This window comes from Urocampus carinirostris, chromosome 1 (genome assembly GCF_059441175.1).
Source record: "Urocampus carinirostris isolate Australia breed hairy pipefish chromosome 1, RoL_Ucar_1.0, whole genome shotgun sequence".
NCBI classification, from domain to species: domain Eukaryota; kingdom Metazoa; phylum Chordata; class Actinopteri; order Syngnathiformes; family Syngnathidae; genus Urocampus; species Urocampus carinirostris.
The window spans coordinates 35,720,318-35,740,295 of record NC_142349.1 but is presented as its reverse complement, the minus strand read 5'-3'; the positions used below and the strand labels follow the sequence as shown (position 1 = coordinate 35,740,295).

General features: G+C 39.4%; 3 protein-coding genes across 13 annotated transcripts in view; 2 read left to right on the top strand and 1 right to left on the bottom strand.

The window, feature by feature from the left end:
• Window positions 1–5,443, top strand: part of clcn2a (chloride channel, voltage-sensitive 2a) — an 89,272-nt gene extending 83,829 nt beyond the window's left edge. For all 7 annotated transcript variants that reach the window (XM_088337045.1, XM_088337044.1, XM_088337043.1 and 4 more), the window contains 3 exons: window positions 971–1,075; window positions 2,195–2,281; window positions 2,926–5,443. In XM_088337045.1, the coding sequence (XP_088193171.1) occupies window positions 971–1,075; window positions 2,195–2,281; window positions 2,926–3,384 (651 nt within the window). In that variant the 3' untranslated portion in view covers window positions 3,385–5,443. The remainder of the gene's footprint in view (window positions 1–970; window positions 1,076–2,194; window positions 2,282–2,925) is intronic.
• Window positions 1–19,978, top strand: part of LOC148374475 (uncharacterized) — a 224,943-nt gene that overhangs the window by 82,906 nt on the left and 122,059 nt on the right. The window lies entirely within an intron of this gene.
• Window positions 10,667–19,673, bottom strand: fam131aa (family with sequence similarity 131 member Aa). Of its 4 annotated transcripts, none has more exons than XM_088337036.1 (5): window positions 19,401–19,673; window positions 17,989–18,100; window positions 16,768–16,947; window positions 12,076–12,219; window positions 10,667–11,255 (listed from the first exon to the last, which is right to left on the bottom strand). In XM_088337036.1, exons 2-5 carry the CDS (start codon window positions 18,077–18,079, stop codon window positions 10,918–10,920), a joined length of 753 nt encoding a protein of 250 aa, XP_088193162.1. In that variant the 5' UTR covers window positions 18,080–18,100; window positions 19,401–19,673; the 3' UTR covers window positions 10,667–10,917. The 4 variants fall into 4 exon arrangements, with proteins under 4 accessions (XP_088193162.1, XP_088193163.1, XP_088193160.1 ...); XM_088337037.1 differs by having other exon boundaries at window positions 16,768–16,944; XM_088337034.1 differs by lacking the exon at window positions 19,401–19,673 and adding an exon at window positions 18,172–18,313.

Sequence of the window (19,978 nt, the reverse complement as noted above, 5' to 3'; positions counted from 1 at the left end):
TACCGTACTTTCTGCACTATAGGGCGCACAGGATTATAAGGCGAACCCCCCAGGATAATCTATTTTTTGTCCTTTGTGATATTTTTTTCATATATGAACTGGACTATAAGGTACATGTAATTAAAACTGCAGTAAGGCCTTGAGTTGCACCACAAATGAATACCTTCCATATTTGTATTATGATTGATCGGTCAAAATATATCTCTGATCACAAATGCACAATGTGTTGGATACAACAGGAATCAAACCTGGATTGCGGACGGGACTATCCAATAGATCCGTTTTTTTCAACCCTTTTTGAACCAAGGTACACTTTTATTTGTAAAAATGTTCCGAGGCACACCATCCGTCGAAAATGTTTGAAAATGAAGTTATGTCAAATACTTCACTGTACTACCTCATAAGCAGATAATTAGTATGTAAAAAGATGAAAATAATACTTAAAATAAAAAAGAATGATGTGCTTTATTTATGTTTTTATTTTTTACAGTGCAATCTTAAACTGTTTTGTTGAAAAAAATAAGTTATTAAATGTACTGTACGACCTCATGAGCAGATAATTAGTATATAAGAAGAATATAAAAATCAACTGCCACCTACTCATATGGATGACTATTACAGTTCCTCGTCTGAAGATAGCAAAAATCATGAATAATGGCCTGATTTTTTGAAAGATAAAATTGAGCAAATCCCAGCGGCACACTAGACAAGGTCACACGGCACACTAATGTGCGCCGGCACACTGGTTGAAAAACTGCAATAGATGACACATGAAAATGCATTAAGTTTTATCTCATCATCACGCTATTTTTAGTCACGGTACAACATGGTTGATCTTGTTATTGGGCCGGGCCACGAGAATATCGTCAGACATCAAACCGGTCAGTGCCTAATAGTACGGAAAATATGGTAAATCTAAAATAAATTTAAACTTATTTTTTCAGTTGCAATATGTCTTGCTTGCTTTTAGATCGCTGAGTGGGAAGAACAGCAACTGGACCAGCCGCTGGATTTCAAGAACTCCAAAATTGACCCGGCTCCATTCCAGCTTGTGGAGCAAACGTCGCTTCATAAGGTGCAGTCAACCAACCTTGTGCTTGACTGGATGTCATCAACTTGATTTGCAGGGTTGGGAGGGTTACCTATAAAATGTAATCGGATACAGTTAATAATTACCTGTTGAAAAATATAATCAGTTACCCAATCCGAATACAATAATGTAATGTATCTGATTACTTTCAATTACTTTTGATTCGTCAGAATATTCTAATAAAAGGTGAAATAAACAATAAATAAAAGTTTTGTTTAACACAAATGAACAGCGTGACCTTGAAAAATAATTGGAGGACACCAGGGTTAGATAGTTGCTTATAGTCTTTCAAAAAAGTACTAATATTTCAACCACATAGCATACTTTATTAAGCTAGAATCAAACGTTCTCTTTCACATAGCAGACAAGATATCTTCTGTTTTAGTTTACATTAAGAGGATACTAAAAACCCAATATGGTTTTAAACACCCTAAGTGTTTTCTTATTTGTTTGAAGTGGGGAGGCCAAACCTCTTTAAGGTATTCAAATGTACGAGGTTAAGTACATCATTCTCAAAACATGACAATACATTGACCAAATAGTGGACTTTGAACAACAATTAACTGCAAAATACAAAAAGAAGGTAGCCAATCGAATTGACTTCTCGTCCCTGAACGCATCATGAACGAGCAACCTCGTTGCCTATTGCCCAAATCGCACACATACCTGCCCCACGAAACTGCAAGCTCCCGCCACTTAAACAAGATGAGTGCTATATTAAAGGAGAAATAAAATACAGACAAAAGCAGAAGTGCTTTTACCTGCAACACACTCTGACAAATATGCATTGGCGGATAAGGTGTCGGTCTTTAGAACTCTGCGCACACCGTGTGTAAACTTAATCTATCTCTCAGTGATTAAAATTAGGACACAATTCGTCTATTGGCGCATTATGTAAACAAAATATAGTTTTAAATAGAATTATAATCTTGCATAGTAATCTTTATTTGAGTTAAATGTACCTGTAATTTGATTACGACTTTTTTATGTAACTATGATAAAAGTTTCAATTTTTTGGGGATCCTGATTACGTAACGCCGTTACATGTATCCCATTTCCCTTCAACCTTGGTCATTCCTGTGTCCTGTATCTATCTCCCTGTAGACACACACCATCTTCTCCCTTCTGGGTCTGGATCACGCCTACGTGACCAGCATGGGTCGTCTGGTCGGTGTGGTCTCTCTCAAAGAGGTTTGTCTTTGTTGGTCGCTGGCTATACAAATCGTGATTCTTAGCATCCTGGCAATTTCCTAAAGAGAATATGACCATATTTTCCGCACTATAAGCTGCAACCCCAAAATTAGTCTTTTGTCATGTACTTTTCATATATAAGGCACACTGGACAATAAGGCGCATTTAATTAAAACTACAGTAAGCGCTACCGTATATATTTATGTGTAACCGTTGCACATTTTAGTGACACTTTTGTATGTCATCTATATAAATAATGGTCTAGTAGTTAGGTTTTGGCATTCTAACCTCTTTGACCCGGCTTTGATTCCTGTTGCATACAATGTTTTGTGATTTGGCTCAACGACATTTATCTTATGATCAATATTTGCATTAATACATATGAGTATATAAAATGCACAACAGCTAAGAATAAAAGAGCTGAGTCAGCTTTTTGGGCATTTTTCCCATCCAAGGTAACCTACCTGACTGCCTGCAAAAGATGGTGGTCATACCTAAACTCCTTTTCCCTTTTCTTGGATGGACAGACACAACAGTTGTACATATTTGGATCCCAATTGAAAACATCATCAAAAGAAGGGTGCACCTTATAGTGCGAAAATTCTGTTAAACGTTTGTTGTTGTCATTTGCCTAAATCATCCAGCTTCGAAAAGCCATCGAGGGCTCCGTGACAGTGACTGGGGTGAAAGTGCGTCCCCCGTTGGCCAGTTTCCGCGACAGCGGCAACACCAGCAGTATCTCTGAGGTCACCGAGCTCCACAAGCTGTGCAGCCGCCACCGGGGACTCTCGCTGCCACGGGAACCAAGGCCCCCAAACCAAGAAGGGGGCCCGCCGGGTGCGACGTACCGGGATTTGCCCGTCCACGTTTCGGACCTGGTCGGCCAGGCAGAGGTGGAGTTCCAGGAGAGCATCTCCTTCACAGAGGAACAATCAGACTTTACCTTTGACTGCAGCCCCTCCCACACTGAGGAGTCGCAGTTGGGCTGTGACTTTGAACTCACGTTGGGTCAAACTCCCGACCCGGAACCAAGCGCATGTCCTACTCTCAGTGCGGACCAATCAGAACCAAGACCGTTCACAAACGAGCAATCGGAGGGATGAATGTTGTCTAATGGCAGAATGTAATTCAGGGGTCGGCAAACTACGGCCCGCGGGCTGGATCAGGCCCGCCAACGGGCTTAATCCGGCCCGCGCGACAAAGCTAAAAGAAGCACAAAAGCACATAAAACAGTGACCAGCAGTTTTGAATATGTCCACTCTGTCGCAAAGCTAAAAGCCACTCCCAAACCTGTTTTTGGTGACTAACATTTATCAACCAGAGAACATGTGAGGAAAAACTTAAAATGAAGTCACGGACGCCCTGTTTAAAGCAAACAATTGCAGTCACCTAGATTTAAAAAATATAAAATGTATAAATGGCACCTGGGCGTCTTCGCAGATTTTTAAAGAAGCTTTAGCTTTTTTCTATAACAGATATGAAATCTAACAGCAAACTTTCCAAATTCAGAAAGACATTTTCATTTTTTCAAAAAAATAAAAATCAGAAAAAGACTCAATAATCAATCATTTACTCGGGCGTTTTAACCCATCCTGCCAAACAAAAATGGTAAATACATAATGCTAGCATATATGTTTAAAAAAGTGTCTTACAAATAAAAACGTGTTGTTGTTTTGGAGTCTTTCTTATCCTGTGACCCTTCGTGTGCCTCCACGAAAACTATATTTTTAATTGTGCTCATGGCCGACATTTAAATAGCAGGCTACATTTTTCTGTACTTTTGAAAAAAAAATCAATTTATTCTATTAAGATACTGACCCTTGGATGCAGATGTGGGGTCAACAATGACCCCATGAGTGGTATTTCTTCAAACCAATTAAAAAGTTGTAATATTGTCATATTCCAGATATTCCCCATAAAAGATGTTTATGACATGTTGCTTTTACTCCACTCATGATCGTGTATGTACTGGTAGGTCATGGATCCAAGGGTGCAATCTCTTGCATTATTACACTCCTCAAGTTTCCCGATTTCATTGAGTTTTTTAACGATCAAATTTAGTGCTAAAAGGCAGATATTGATTTGCTATTACTTTTGATTTAAGTTGTTATAAGTATAAATAATGCCTATGTGTATATTTTGATGACATTGACTCTTTATACACTGTTATAGACAATGAAACCTAACTTGGGTTAATTATTGGGAGTAGGGATGAATACACTCAGTACACCATGGATTGGCTTACGTTATCTTTTTTATATTATGTATTGCTGAGTTATTCCAATAAATCAATCCGCCATTTTTATTCCTCCGTTCCAACCCCTTTAATAATGTTCTCAAAGCAATGCGACCCTCGACTCAAAAGGTTTGCCTACCCCTGATGTAATTATTTTATTTAGCCGAGAGTTTCAGCCTGGACGGGCCGAAATGTTGGTTTGAAAACCATTTCCAATGTACTCTTAAGTGCCATCCTTATTTGCACTCCACACCAGTAGGTGGCGACGTCTTATGTGTCCTTAGAGTGACACACATCTGATTGTATGATGATACCTCATGTCAATATTATTTTGTTTTATGATATACTCCTAGGGCACAATATTTACACAATTATGCATACTCAATAGGTACTCAATAAAAGTTAATTTATTTCATTAGTCCAATTTTTAAAAAGTGAAGCTCATTGCACTGTAAATGAACAAATTAAATTCTACCCCCTTTGGCAGAAAATGTAGAGACATTTTTAACTAGTTTTCAGGATATTTTTCTTGTTTCTTGGAAAATACGATAAGAAAGAACACTCTCAAAATAATAGATAATTTTGCTCCAATAATTTAAAAAATATACTTTAAAATGAGCAAAGTTACAATTGTAGAATTGTACCATATCTAGATAGTATAATTTTGCTTATTTGAAGTTTTTTTTTTACTTTTACTAAGAAAAATAATTAACAACATTTTAAAACACAGAAATGCGCTAAAGTTAGAAAAGGTTTTTGTCATTTGGTCAAGATCTTTTGTTTTTTTGCACATTCCAATGTTGAAATCTGAAGTACAAATATTAGTATTGTTTTTTTTGTCTTTAAAATTCTTTGACTGATTGTTTAGTCATAACATATAGCTGCAAAAATAAATTCTTACCCAATTGATAGAAAAGTTTGCTCATTTCAAGTATAATTTATATATATATATATATATATATATATATATATATATATATATATATATATATATATATATGAATGATAAAAAATATCCTGAAAGGGACATTCTGTTTTATTTGTCCCCTCTTGTGGTAAAAACATATAAATACTCCCAAAAAACAATATTGAACTGAATAATAAGAAATAATACATTATGTTGTTTTTATGAACTGTGCCTAGAAAAAGTAAGATAAAAAACAAGACACGGCAAAAAAAAATGAGAAAATGGAGAGGTTTGGTCACGTTCGGTGTCTGTAGTTCCTAATCTTCCTTGCGCTTTGTAGCACTCATTGTCGATTTCACCACACAAAATAGCAACGTATAGTGGTCAAATATTAAAGAGTGTCCCTTCAAAATAGTCAGTAAAATTATCCAGTATATTGGATAGTATATCAGGTTATCCAGTTTTAGGTCCCTTTTTTTACCAAAACTAGAAAAAAACAGAGAGCCACTGAAAAAATTGCTAATTAGACAAATCCACATTTTCTAATTTTATTAGAAAAACAAGATAAATTATCTCAAAATAAGAAAATATATACTTTAAATGAGTACATCTTTGCCACTAATATCTCTTTTTACAGTACAGTATCTGTGAGTTTCACTTTTTAATATATTACTAATTCGTTAGGGTGCTGCTGTAAATAGTTTGGGGGAACAAATGATGGTGAGGTAACTGCAATTCTTGATATTTATGCAACTTGAAATTTAAGTCGAAATTTTCATGTACTTTTAAAAATGTTCAATATCAAAAAGGCTTGAAATGAGTTAAACCATTGCCTATATTTTGCATTCGATTGAGAAAATGTCCCCCACACCCTGCTCTAATATCAAGGCCTTTTTAAGTATATACTGTATATCGATAGCTCCGAATTGATATCATTAGCATCAGCATAATGATGCCACAAGTTACTTTTTATGATTTATGACTGATTGTCCAATCACCAGCCGGATTCTTGAAATTTCCGTCCATTCCGTCTGTGGTGACCAAACGAGAGGAAAGCTCACTCTTGACTACCTATTTCCCACAATGGGCTCAGCTAGCACAGCTTATATTCTATCAAATACTTAATGTAGTATGTGATACAGTACATACCGTTCAAAAGTTTGGGATAGCCCAGATGATTTTTTCTTTTGTTTTCCATGAAAAACGGCTTGCATGAAGCACACTGTAAATATGACTTGAATTTTTGCTTGCCAGCGAGTCATTTTTTTACGGGCGACCGTCTTAACAGCCATTGTCCCACAAAAATGGGCACGCAAGTCGTCCATTTTGGATTAGAAAAGCTTATATGACCAGTTGGGTATATTTATGATCCGGGAAGCACACAAAATGAAATGAGCGGGCGTATCTGGTTAAGCAATAAGTCTGTAGTAAACATTCCCCTTTTCCATTGCCTGCACATGTTCTTGGATGTTGTCTTACCAGCAAATGTAAATAGAGCCTGAATTTATTCGAGTCGAGCAGTCATAGTTATTTTTCTGAGAATATGAAATATGTTTTTTGTACATGGGCCGCAGATTTACGTTTCAAGAAAAAGCACCTTGGGAAAAATGGTCTCTGTAGTTTTTTTTTTAATCGCTACACTGCAAAACATGAAATCTTCCCTCATTTGAGTAACCTTTTCCTGTTAGGGACAGTGTGTATTATTTGACCACTAGATGGCGCTGTATGGTGTACAGCAGTGGAACCGAAAACGAGTGCTACGAAGGACGAGGAAAAATACAAACAACTCGAGACTCAAAATGACCATAATGTTCTATTTTAATTTCATTTAATATTTACATTTTTTTGCCCAGCCTTTTTGAGGTTTTGGGGTACCCTTGGCAGCAAGATGTCAGACCATTAAGCCAGCTTCCTGTAATACGACTTGTGATAAATAAATAAAAAAAAAGCTAATTTCTCGACCTACAAGTGATTTCAAAAATTCACATTTACGTGATTGTGTATTTTTTTTATTATTATTTATTTCAATATTGTGGTCATTATTTCTTTTAATACCAGGGGGTGTCAAATAATATACACTGTCACATGTTTAATAAAATAAAATAATTATCCCTAAAGACACAGTGTGTATTATTTAGAGTCCCCTTGTGGTAAACTTTATTCATTAAAAAAATAAAATACACAAACTCTCATGAAAACTTCTTTCTATTTAAATACATTGTTAATTTTGCATTTGTTTAACATGAGCCTCACGTAGAAGGAGATAAGGTCATTGTAGGCCATCTTGCTGCTACAGGAAACCCGGGGGAAACAACCCTCGCGAAAAGATAAAAAATTGAGAAGAAAAATTATATGGTTTGGTCACTTTGAATCTTTGTGGTTGGTTTTTATTTGTGCTTTTTAGCGATCGTTTTCAGTTACAGTTGCCAAATAATAAACACTGTCCCTTTCAAATATGCAAAATTAGCATATAAATAACAAGTTGTGAGTAATTTGGCCAACTAAAAGAAATACCTTTAAGATTGGTAAACATAAGCAAAAAATGGACCATCTGAATCCAGAAAACAATTTGGACTTCACTGCTCGTCTTGACTTCCCCCTGTCCACAGAAATTGCTCATTCTTTCAAACCTGCTCTGATGATGCCTTTGAAACAGTGACCTGAAGACCCTGGACTATCTGTACATTGATGGTGTATTTCCCTCATTTATTACCTCTAGTTTAGACTCTCCGCCACTCATTTATTTCATTACTTTCAGACTCAGCGGTGTATCCAAAACCAATTTCCTCACTTTCCAAATCGACCCTGATGGACTCCTTATAATCATTAGACACAAAAATCCCTAATCTCGAAGCTTGATCTCTCTATTTTTAAACTCAATCCAACGTTACTGAATTCTTCAAGGTCTGTCTGGGACGAAGATGTGAAAATCATAATTTCTGTTTTAGCAATGGGACCAAATAGTCAACACTGTGCACTGTTAATCTATTTGCGCAAGACAGCAACTCCTCCAATGTGAGATCCTGCAAAGAAGCTCTCTCACCAACGAATACGAGCAAAATAATTCCCGGACAGGCCGGACTCTTGTAACAGATATAAACAATCACCAGCCAATCACGTACATATGTATTGGTCTTGTCCCAAACTTAATGACTTTTGGTCTTAAATTCTTCATATATTAAGTAAAGTCTTCGGCTTTCCGATAGACCTAGACCCGCTCACTGCCCTTTTCGGAAGCCCGACACCACCACACCAATCTAAACCATCACAAACTGCCATTTGCTTTTTCATCCTACTTGGGAGGAGACTCATCCTCCTTGAAAGGACGCATACACACAACAAATGAATTAGGGAAATATTGCAAAACCAGAGGCTTGTGAAAATCATATTTTCTCATTAAAGTTTCCTACAGGCCTTCAATGAGACTTTGCATTCCTTTAATCACACATGGAGACCCTGCAGTTTGACATATCTAGCTCTGAGCGGCACCCGTTCCCCTTGATTAACTAATGTATGTGTATTTTAATTGTCACCAAATTTAACATCAGAAGAGGGATCAGAACCAGAAATCATGGCCAGGATAGCTCAAACAACACCCACACTTGACAGACTTAAATCCATCTGTAGGGACAAGAACATAGCAGTGAAATCCTACATCAGATTCATGCAAGCGCCTGCCAGTTCCATCTTCCTCTACACTTGCGAGACATGGACTCTCACTGCACAATTCGAAAAGAAAATCCTGGCCATGGAGATGCGATGCTACAGGAAACTATTAGGTATCAGCAAGCAACAGTGCGCAAACCCATCAGGGGGCACATTGGACCCTACGAAGAACTGTTTTCCACTATGTGCAGACGGACACTTCAGTTATATGGTCACGTCACAAAATCATCAGGATTGGCCAAGATCATTCTCCATGGCACAGTCCAAGGGGGCATGAGGAGAGGAAGATCGAAAAAAGAACTGGGCTGACAAAATTGAGGAATGGACTGGTGACAACTTTGCCAAGACCCAAAATCAGGCCAGGAACCATCAACAGTGGAGAAAGCTGTCGAGAGTTTTTCCTCATTGATACCCTGTGAACCGCGAACCGTGATCCCAAGGTCATGTTTTGGCACAGTAATCTAAGTGTGAAGCTTATCATAACGGTGAGTTTTGGGGCGCCCGATATTATAAAGCAATGGTGAGTATGCAGCAGTGATGTATTGTGAAACATATTATTGTTGAGGAACAGTCAAATAGAAAACCTTTATTAGGGTGGTCCTCATATATACGTAGAATTTTCAAAATGAATATTTTGATCAGTAGCGGCTTGAATTTGGTGTGAAACCAAGAGAAAACACAATCTGTGAAGTTTCAGATGGACCGGACATGTTTAAGAAGTGGTCACGTCACGAGATCTTTAGGACTGACCGAGATGATTCTCCTTTTCTGTTTTGTTTTTTTGTTTTTTTTTTCTGGATGGTGTGAGTGTGTTGTTTAGGTGGGAAATATCATACTTAAAAATGGTTTTTCATGAAGACCCCTATGTTTACTGTCTCCTTCAATCTTCTATACCACCAGTACAGAGAAAATGTAAAATTATGTATTTATTTATTTTTAAATGGACCATCTGCTGCGTAAGGACATTTTGGCTCATTTCAGGTATATATTTTCCCATTATACTGAAAAAAGGGACTGTTTTTGACCACATGACGTCGCTGTACTGTGCAGTGCAACCAAAAACGAGTGCTCAAATGCACAAAGAGGAATGATCACCACGGCGACTCAAAGTGACCAAACTGCACCACCTTTCTTCTATTTTTTTGGCTAGCCTTTTACAAGATTCCTTTTATTTTGGGGGTACCCATAGCAGAAAAATGGCCAACAATCATGTGATGTCGAATAAATAAATATTTCTCGACCTACGAGTATTTTTTTGAAAATGCACATTTATATGATAGTTCATTTATTTTTGCTTATTATTCAAAACAATATTTTTTTTAATGAATATAGAGTTTCTTTACCACTTGGAGGCCTTCAATAATACCCAATGTCCCTTTCAAACTTAAATTTTGAAAAAGGCACCAAACCTAGTGTAGCTTTGTTTGCTGACTCCCGTTAATCAACCAGATAACATTGAGGTAAACCCATCCCGGTGATATTTTGCATTAAACAGAAGTCGCGTATATTTCTTACCGTACTTTGAATGGAAGCAAACTTTATCCACTCCGGTTTCAATAAACAACAAGACTCTTGATTTCCCCCAAGAAAGTCACCTTATATTTCGACATGTGCAAGGACATTCAGTATCAACATCCACGTGACACAGCATGAACCCGATAAAATACAACACTACAAAATATTCCATAGAAAAACAACGCCAGAGCAACACTTGACACCAAAAACTGTACAAAACTGACAGCATTACATCCTGCTGTGTCCCAGAAGGACACCAGGCAAAGCAGAACAGATGAGGTCATATCCACCAAGGACGACACGGAGCACACATCACATCAAATACTCTTTCTCCTCCTCGCCGTCCGCTTCCTGCTCCTGGTTTTCTTGGTCTTCCTCGTCCAGGGACGCCACTCCAGAGGAGGCCCGGTCCAACGGGAAACGGCCGCCGCTCCACTGTCGTGCTTCCTGGAACACGTCGTCCTCCTCGTCCTCGTCTTCCTCCCCGGGAGACTCCGAGTGCGAGGTGGAGTAGCAGGAGTCGAAACGGCCGGGTCTCCAACCGGGCTTGTGGTGGATGCACACCTCGCCACCGCCAGCCTCCTCCTCTTCCTCGGAAATGCCTTCAGAACGGGCGGGAGCCCCACATAAGGGATCGGACGTGGTGGAGTCTAAAATAGGAGGAGGGAGTCAGAAAATCTACATTGGTGAGAGAAATGGGAAGCAGAGGTAAGATCTTAAGCCTGAGTCTGACCCCGACCCTGACCCAGAGTCTGACCTGGGTCCAGCCTAAAATGTCAATCATTATGTTCGGGTCTAGCCGGGCTTCCATCTCGATAATTTAGAAAAAATATGTATATATATATATATATATATATGTGTGTGTGTATTACACATATATATAGGTTTATAAAAATGTATACTAAAACAACGTGTGGATGACAAACTAAAGGTGGGTGCGGCATTGGAGGTGTCCTCAAAAGGTGGTGTCCGTACATTTGAACTATTCTACTATTCTACTTGCTGATGCCTTCTTCTGGCTAAAAAGCGCTATATAAATGCATACCATTTACCATTTGAACTTGCATTTTTAACACAATGTGATGGATTTTTAAAAAAAGTTTCTCTCTCTAACTTTCAGGACCAATGATAAATTCATGACTTATCATTGGTCCTGAAAGTTAAAATCATCGTTGCATTCTCTGCCAAGCTGCTTGTATTCCTTTTTCATCTTTTTGGGCGTTCGGGTTGGCATTTGGACTGTATTTAAGACAGTCCTTTGTTACATTAACATTTTCATCCCAGAATGTCCTGCAAATCAATTTAATTGGTCGGGCTTGGGCAGGGTCGAGCTTTGAAACCCGCATGTCTGGGTCGGCTGAGGTTGGATTTTTTTTAGGCCTGATCTTACCTCAAATGGGAAGGTAGGCTTTGGTCATGGACAGAGGCGGAATGCTGGCAGGGGGCACAGAATTATTTCAGGGGGGTTACCTGCCACACTTCGGGGAGTGTAGTCTGCGCATGAGGCCGCTTTGACGTCCTCGTCGTTGGAGTCTTCTTCATCTGCATCGTCCTCGTCCACCGATGCCCACGCTCGCAGTTTGGCTTCAGCGATGGCAAACTGCTCAGCCACGCCTTTGGAAGAACATGGGAATCAAGTCAATGAAGTCATGCTGGACTGTACATTTGGACTGTATATAAAACAAGGGCTCTTTGAACTCAGCAGATGACACAAGTCCAAGAGTTAACTTTAGATATAAAGTCGAGGATGGCAGAGAACTTTTAACCAGGACGAAACAAAAGTCATGAATTTATCATTGGTCCTGAAAGTTAGAGAGAGAAACTTTTTTTTAAAATCCATCACATTGTGTTAAAAATGCAAGTTCAAATGGTAAATGGTCTGCATTTATATAGCGCTTTTCAAGTCAATGAAGACCTCCCAAAGTGCTTTACAATGTGCTTCACACTTACCCATTCACACACACTCACATACCGATAGCCAGTAGCTCAGGAGGTAGAGCGATCGTTTTAGGATTAAGGGATCCAAGTTCGAATCCCGGCTTGTCCGTGTTACATGTCAAAGTGTCCTTGGGTAAGACATTGAACCCCCAATTACCCCCAATAAGCAGGTTAGCGCCTTACATGGTTGCACAGATCACGGCCGCTATTGGGAAATGTGAAGCACAATGTAAAGCGCTTTGGGAAGTCATTGACTTGAAAAGCGCTATAGAAATGCAGATCATTTCATTTTCATCCATGTCAGCCGTGCAAGGCGACTACCGGCATTGTTATTTTTATTCTGAGCTAAATTTTATTTTACAAATCAGAAATACAGGGCGGCATGCCAGCTGAGTGGTTAATGGATCCGTGGCACATTTCTAAGGTCAGGAGATCAAATCCAGCTACCAGCCTCCCTGTGCAGAGTTTGCATGTTCACCCCGGGCTTCCGTAGGTTTCCTCCAGGCACTCCGGTTTCCTCCCACATTTCGAATACATGCTATTGGGTTAAGTGGACGGTCCAAATTGTCCCTAGGTGTGAATGAGCAAGTGAATTGTCTGTCTATGTGTGCCCTGCGACTGGCTGGCAACCAGTTCGGGGTGTCCCCTGCCCACTGCATGAAGATAGCTGGGATGGGATCCAGCACCCCCACAACAGTGCAGATAATTGATGGATATCCAAAATGTAACTAATATTAGGTTTTATCGTCACAAGACTACAGCCAGAGTCAGCCCGTTTCCTTCTCAGGCAAGCACCGAGGTGTAGACGCATGCTTAAATAATATCTAATTTAGATTTTTGTAATGCCCTGCTCTCGGGTCTTCCCGAAAATAACGTTGCCGGCTTGCAGCTAATACAAAATTCAGTCGCACATGTGGAGGCCGGAGGGAGGGATCAGATTTCACCAGTTTTAAAATCTCTGTATTGGCACCCTGTGCATTTCACTATCAATTTTAATGTCCTTTAACTAGTTCTTAAATGTCTTGATGATCTTGGGCCATCGTATCTGTCTGATCTGCTTTTATTATATCAGGCCTCTCGGTCCTTAAGGTCCTTTGGCAGCGGTTTGTTAACTGTTTCCAGGGTGAGGACCAAAACCTATGGTGAAGCTGCATTCAGCCAAATTGGTCCTCACCTGTGGAACGGTCTGCCGGAGGACATAAGGCTTGCAGGAACCATTTATGTATTGAATATTTATTGGACGTTAATTTGGCTTGCAAAATAAAATGGGGTCATGTTGCTCTAGTCAAGTCAAGTCATGTTTATTTGTATAGCCCTTAATCACAAGGATTCTCAAAGGACAAACTACCAACTATTATTACACCATCTCCTGATCTAAAACCTACATGAGGGCAAGGAAAAACTCAAAACCTCAACGTGAGGTAAATGAAGAAACCTTGAAAAGGGAACGCAAATGAGGTAATCCCACTTAATAAACTTAGTGAGCATTGTCTGTGAAACACGTTTAATACTTAAAATTCCGTTGTGTTCTCCTCATCCAGTAAAAAGGCAGAAAACAATGAAGTTAAGTTTTCTCCCTCCTACAGAGCTTAAAGGACATGAAATGGGCCCTGAACATTAATACTGTCAAATAGCCCCAGGGCACAGGGCAATTTTCCTTTTTAAAAAGTCTCAAAAGATGACAGAGAGTCAAAAGTAATGTGAAATTCTAAAACTGCAAAAAAAAAAAAAACACAATTAGTCTGTTTTCATTCAGGCTTTGAACCATGTGGTTTATACAATGATACAGTCATTTTACAGCTTGAGTGAAATGTTAGCCCTACTTAAGAAATGAGTCCTAATAGCCCCCAGGCAATTGACTGAATAAAATATGCAAATTTACCAATGATTTATTAATTGTACTGTAAAGTTGGGTGCATACTTACCCCACTGTAATGAAGTAGGGTCATTATGACACGTTAACGGCCCAAAATTAGTGAGCCTTGATTTGATACTTTGGGTCAATTGAGCCCGTGACGTTTTATCATCCTAAAGTAAATATTGTTGTTTGGATTCAAGGTTCCTTGCCCAAAATTACATTTCTCAAAAATGCCAACCTGGAGTGAGTTTGTCTCCTTTCTTGCGCTTTGGGTCGAATCGACTCATTTTAGTTTCAACCTCTAGGGATAATATGATAATATAATAAATTATTTAATAACATGATATATGTCGTCTACGAACTGTTATACAACGTGTAAAAGCTTTCAAGGTGCTTTGTAGGGACAGTGTGTATTATTTAGCACCTCCTAGTCGTAAAATAAATCATCCATTTGAAAACCATAGTGAATTGAAAAATAGACCAAAATACATGAACTATCATACAAATATGCATTTTTTTTAAAAATACCTTTTGGTTAAAAAAAAAGTCATTCATTTTACACATAATGAGCCTCAACCTGAGTGAGCTGACATGTTTGTCGGCCATCTTCCTGCTACGGGTACCCAAAAACCAGGAATCTCACAAAAAACTAGACAACAAAATGAGAAGGAAAGTGGTGCGTTACGGTCACTTTGAGTCTCCGTACTTTGTATTCTTCCTTGTGGTTGTTAGCACTCGTTTTCGGTAACTCTACGCAGCACAGGGACATCTAGTGGTCAAAGAGGTCTAGTGCCCTAAACTCTTGAGTTAAAGTTTGGGTTAAAACTCTAATTCAAAGTTTTAGGGCATGAACAATAGATTTTGATTAATTGAAATTTCAAAAGACGGTAACCAGAATGACCCCAACATCACGATGGGAGCATGCTTCATTTGGTGACTTTTGATGCATGCAGATGAAAGTGACTTGGCTCAGTCACCTTTGGGAAATCACTGTCAGCAGATGCACTACCATTTTCCAGGAAACATCACAGATGATAATCACATCGCCTTCAGAAAAGTTTTTCCTGCCGGGCCACTGCCCCTATCTGCTTGCCCCTAAGATCTCAATGAGCCTTGATGGGATTAGGTGCTTGACAGAAGGTTGAGGTTGCAAGCGTTACTGCTGTTGCTAAACACAACTAGGTCAAAGGACGCACGTGCAAGAAGCAGCTACTAGTCCACATCAGGAATTGCAGTTCTGCATACTTTTTGAAACAAGTGACTCATATTGGTACTAGCAAGTTACAAATGTACGCTATTAATTTTCTCTGGAACGAGTACCAAAGCGTATTACTAATGTTGTAACTCCACAGTCGTTACTACATTATTTCGCTACTTGATTGTTTCAGGTCAACAAGTATAGCATTGTCTGGTTGTTGCGTATTTGTCACATCCCTCATCAAGTCAAAAAAAATCCATTCTGAAGTGTGTTAATATTTACCTACAAAGTACAATGAAGTACTGTTATGGTGGTGCCGCCTCAAGCACAGAGTACAAGGGCTATGTTCTTCTCCTTATGGAGATGTTCTCTCTCCCGTACAAGCTAAATTTACAACGATAAAATATAATACCCTAATCAGGTGGTCAGCTTATATGCTTATATTTGGTTGTGTGTCACAAGTAGGCAGCGCGTGTAGTGGAGGGCATGGCTTGTACAGGGACAACAAACTAATGTAAGCACAGAATTTACTGAAAATGTGTGCTTAATTTTGGTGTTTTTATTCGTAACATTATTCTTGCTATGCCTGATGGAAAAAGAAAACATCTCCGACAGTACCCGCTATTGGAGAAAGAAAATCTTAGATCGGTTTCACATCCAGGAACAAAATGGATGTGGAGTGTCTCAGCAAAGTGTTCCTTTGCAAGCGCTCAAGTTTGCACAAGCCAACAAATATGAAAAAAGGATTCACTGCTTCTACAGGTTGGCTGTACACATTTTCTTGCATATATTTTACTATGTGGATATTTTAGAGCAGTTTTAGGCAGTTGTCTAGTTATATGCGAGTATAATATACGGTAATCTTTAACCAGATTGTTACTTTCAGAGCAGCTTTTTACTTTTAAGTGTCAGTAATCTTGGGGTTACGTTTTAAATGAAGTAACTAGGAACAGTAACTAATTGCTGTTTTTCAGTAAAATGCCCAACACTGCAGATAATACATTGTGCCTCCTGAAATTTAATAAAAAGTACTGGTATATCTCTAAAATAAATCATTTTTGTGAGAAAAACTATCATCCCAATTCATTCATTTAAATTAATTTAAAATGAAGAGATTTCAGATTACGAATGTATTTATGACTCCCCATGGTGTGTGCATGTTTGTCACCTGCAGCGAAGCGGGCTTCCTTCTCGCCTTCGCTCAGGTGGCAGTAGGAGCTGAAGTTTGCTGCCTGTGGCGGGTCGGCGGGCTTTGGCCAACCTTTCCACTCGATAAGGTGGGCCACCCGGCCCTGGGCGAGTGAGGTGGGCTTGGTCACATGGTCCCTCACCGCCTGAGAGATGCCTGCTTACACACAACCGTGTTACAAAATACAACGCTGTCAAAATCTTGCAGTGGTGGGCCGTCAGGGCTTGCAAGGACTTCTCTGTTGGCCTAAAAAGTATCCTAATCGTGGGATGTTAATCATATTTTATCCATGCGTAATTATTAAATGATTTCAAATTGTGAGCTTTCTTTCACTGCTTTTCAACAGGTTGTGCTGCTTCCAAATGTGTGTTCAGATTCAAACGTTAAACCAATCATATTTCATATTTTCATTAAACTAATCATATTTCAGGCATTACTTGTTGCCAGGGTCAGTAATCTATCTATAGATAGATTTCTTTCTATCTATCTATTCATCTAAACTATCACTCGCAAGGGGGCAGTAATCCACCAAAGGGACAGTGCCAACCGGCGTTAAACTTGACGGGGACAAAGAAGAATGATTGATTAGTGTTAGATTGTATCAGCCAAAGCTAGTAAACTGTATCGGTAAATAGCTACACAAGTAAATAGAGTGTTGTGTTGATTTAATAGTGATTTTGTCAATCGACAATGGCTCTAGAAGGAGAAGAAGTGAATTTGGTTGCAGATTTTCTGTCAAAGCCATTTTAAAGACAGACTTTTGAAGAAAAGGTGGACTTTATCAATAAAGGTCGGACAACTCCAAAGCAAGCAAGCCTGTCACAACCGGGGCAAGCAGGAACTTTCATCTCAAGGACACCATGAAAGCTATGGATCCAAAAACAAAGAAAACGATGTAGAGTTCCTTTCTCTCGTAGCTGAGAGAAACACAGATTTACATAACCAAATGTCCATTAACAAGTGAAGAAAGGAGGAGGGATTTCTGGTGAGTAGAATATGGTTATATTCCTATATAATATTGCAATTTAATGAGGTTATTCCTGATTATGTTTAGCCACAGTAAAGCTTGTATAGTCATAAAATAGTGAGGGTTAAATTAATTCAGATGTAGCACTACTGAAGGCCTAGATGTAAAACACACAGCCCACCACTGACAGATTGTTTATCCAAATATGGTGACGAAATTTCAAAAAGTTTTACCATTAAGGGAGGATCGAGCAAGTGCCGCAAACTCATGGATGCCCACACCTTTCCTTGAGTCCACCGGAGATTTTCCTGACTTTGGAATCATGTCACTTTCCTCGGATTTCACCTGCAAATCACAAAAGAGCGTCGTTATCACGAATCGGGGGAGAGAGGGGAAAAAGACCTTCTGTCATTTACCTCCTGCCACCTTCTTTCACTACACCTCGACTTTAGCTTCATGTTGTGTTTGCTCTTGCAGCATTTTGCTGAAACTGACGCTAACTGCAAGCGGCTGTTATGGTTTAAAAGCTTTGGCCCTGCCCTATATCTCCTTGCTAAGCCAGGCAAATTGTTGTCCGGAGGTCAAAGTGCAGCAGGTAGGTGAGATTTAAACATGGAGTTTAGTAAGCAGCTCAAGCCTGCCGCCAGGTTTTAATCCCCACAAAAGCGATAGCGCTACCTACAGTAAACCAGCATGCGCATCAGGGATGATGAGACAACTCCTGTGGTAGGACACAGGTCATAAAATCCCAAACAGTGCTGAAAATGACCAAATATATCTAATGTGGCCTGAAAATTAAAACATATATACATACATACATATATATATATATATATATATATATATATATATATATATATATATATATATATATATATATATATACATATATATATATATATATATATATATATATATATATATATATATATATATATATATATATATATATATTCACTGCATGCTTCCACAATAATGTGTTACTTTTGGGTGGCAGTTATCAGGGGGGTGGGCATAATTACTTGTCAAATTGATTAACTGGTAAGTGTAACTAATTACCTTTTCTCAGTAACTTGCCCAACACTGTCAGAGACATGCTGTCTTTAAAATGCAGTATCCCGGAAAGAAATAAAAAAAAACGTTGAAATACAGTAGATTTTATGCAAAAAACGCGTATTATTCCCTCATATTTTTCATGTTTAAGAATTTGGATTTCCTTTAATAAGAGTCATTGCAATCATTAATAAAAGGAGCAATTGACTGAGATTGAGGGGTATGAAAAATATTGTCGAAATGGATGTCAGTATCCCCAATAAAGTGTCCTCGACACCCACGCGGCTGACCATGGCGCAGGGAAGACCAACAAGTGGGATCCAGCCTCAGGTGAGCTGAATGGAGCCCCCCAATCCTCACCACCCACTTTGCGGGGGAGGCTGCTTGACGGCTCTTATGTTAAGAAATGGTGCGTTCGAGTACCGCAGCGCTGCACACGCGTGACGTCAAGAGCTGCAAATGATGCTGTTACGTGGCAAAAAAGAAAATCGAGGGGTGGGCGCAGGGAGGGCGATTCTGGGGCTCGCCCCATGCCAAGCTTAGCACCTTGCAACCCGGTCTCCCGGCCCTGCGATCATCCGTGGAAACCTACCTGTAAATCACATCGCTCATCATAATGCGCAGCACGGCGTCCAAGCCAAAGCCGATCAACAGATTTGAAAGAAGAAGCAAGGCGCGATGGCGATGATCCTGACACCGTCACGACGACCCCACGCCGAGCATCTTTCAGCCGCTCCAAGCTCGGATTTCCGGAGGAGAAAGAGGAGGTAGAAAAAGAGGAGGCACCATGGAGGGCTCGGGTGGGCCAATGTCGCCGAGATGGCGAGCGTCATCAAGGCGGAGGCACACGCCGCCCCCCTTCTCCCCCCCCGGTACCCCCTCTTTTGTAAGACTACACCTCCCCCCGACACGCTGCCAATAGATGATTTGGTTGTCGAGTTTGCATTTTTCAGAGTCGCAATTTACAAAAACCACATGCCCAGTTATGTGCATGGAACACAGTGTTAAGGTGTACAATTCCTAGAGCAGGGGTCAGGAACCTTTTTGACCCAAAGAGCCATAAAAGCAAAAAATGTTTTAAAAAGAAATTGAGAGAGCCACACCATATATTTTCAGACAAAATTCAACAAACTGCCAAACACGCTCTGTAGACAGAAGCTTATTGTTCAG

Coding starts and splice junctions, on each gene's coding strand:
- fam131aa (XM_088337034.1), bottom strand. CDS start 18,213: ATGAAGCTAAAGTCGAGGTGTAGTGAAAGAAGGTGGCAGGAG. Junction 18,101..18,171: donor GTGAAAGAAGGTGGCAGGAG/GTAAATGACAGA, acceptor TGTGATTTGCAG/GTGAAATCCGAGGAAAGTGA. Junction 11,256..12,075: donor CACTCCCCGAAGTGTGGCAG/GTAACCCCCCTG, acceptor CTCCTATTTTAG/ACTCCACCACGTCCGATCCC.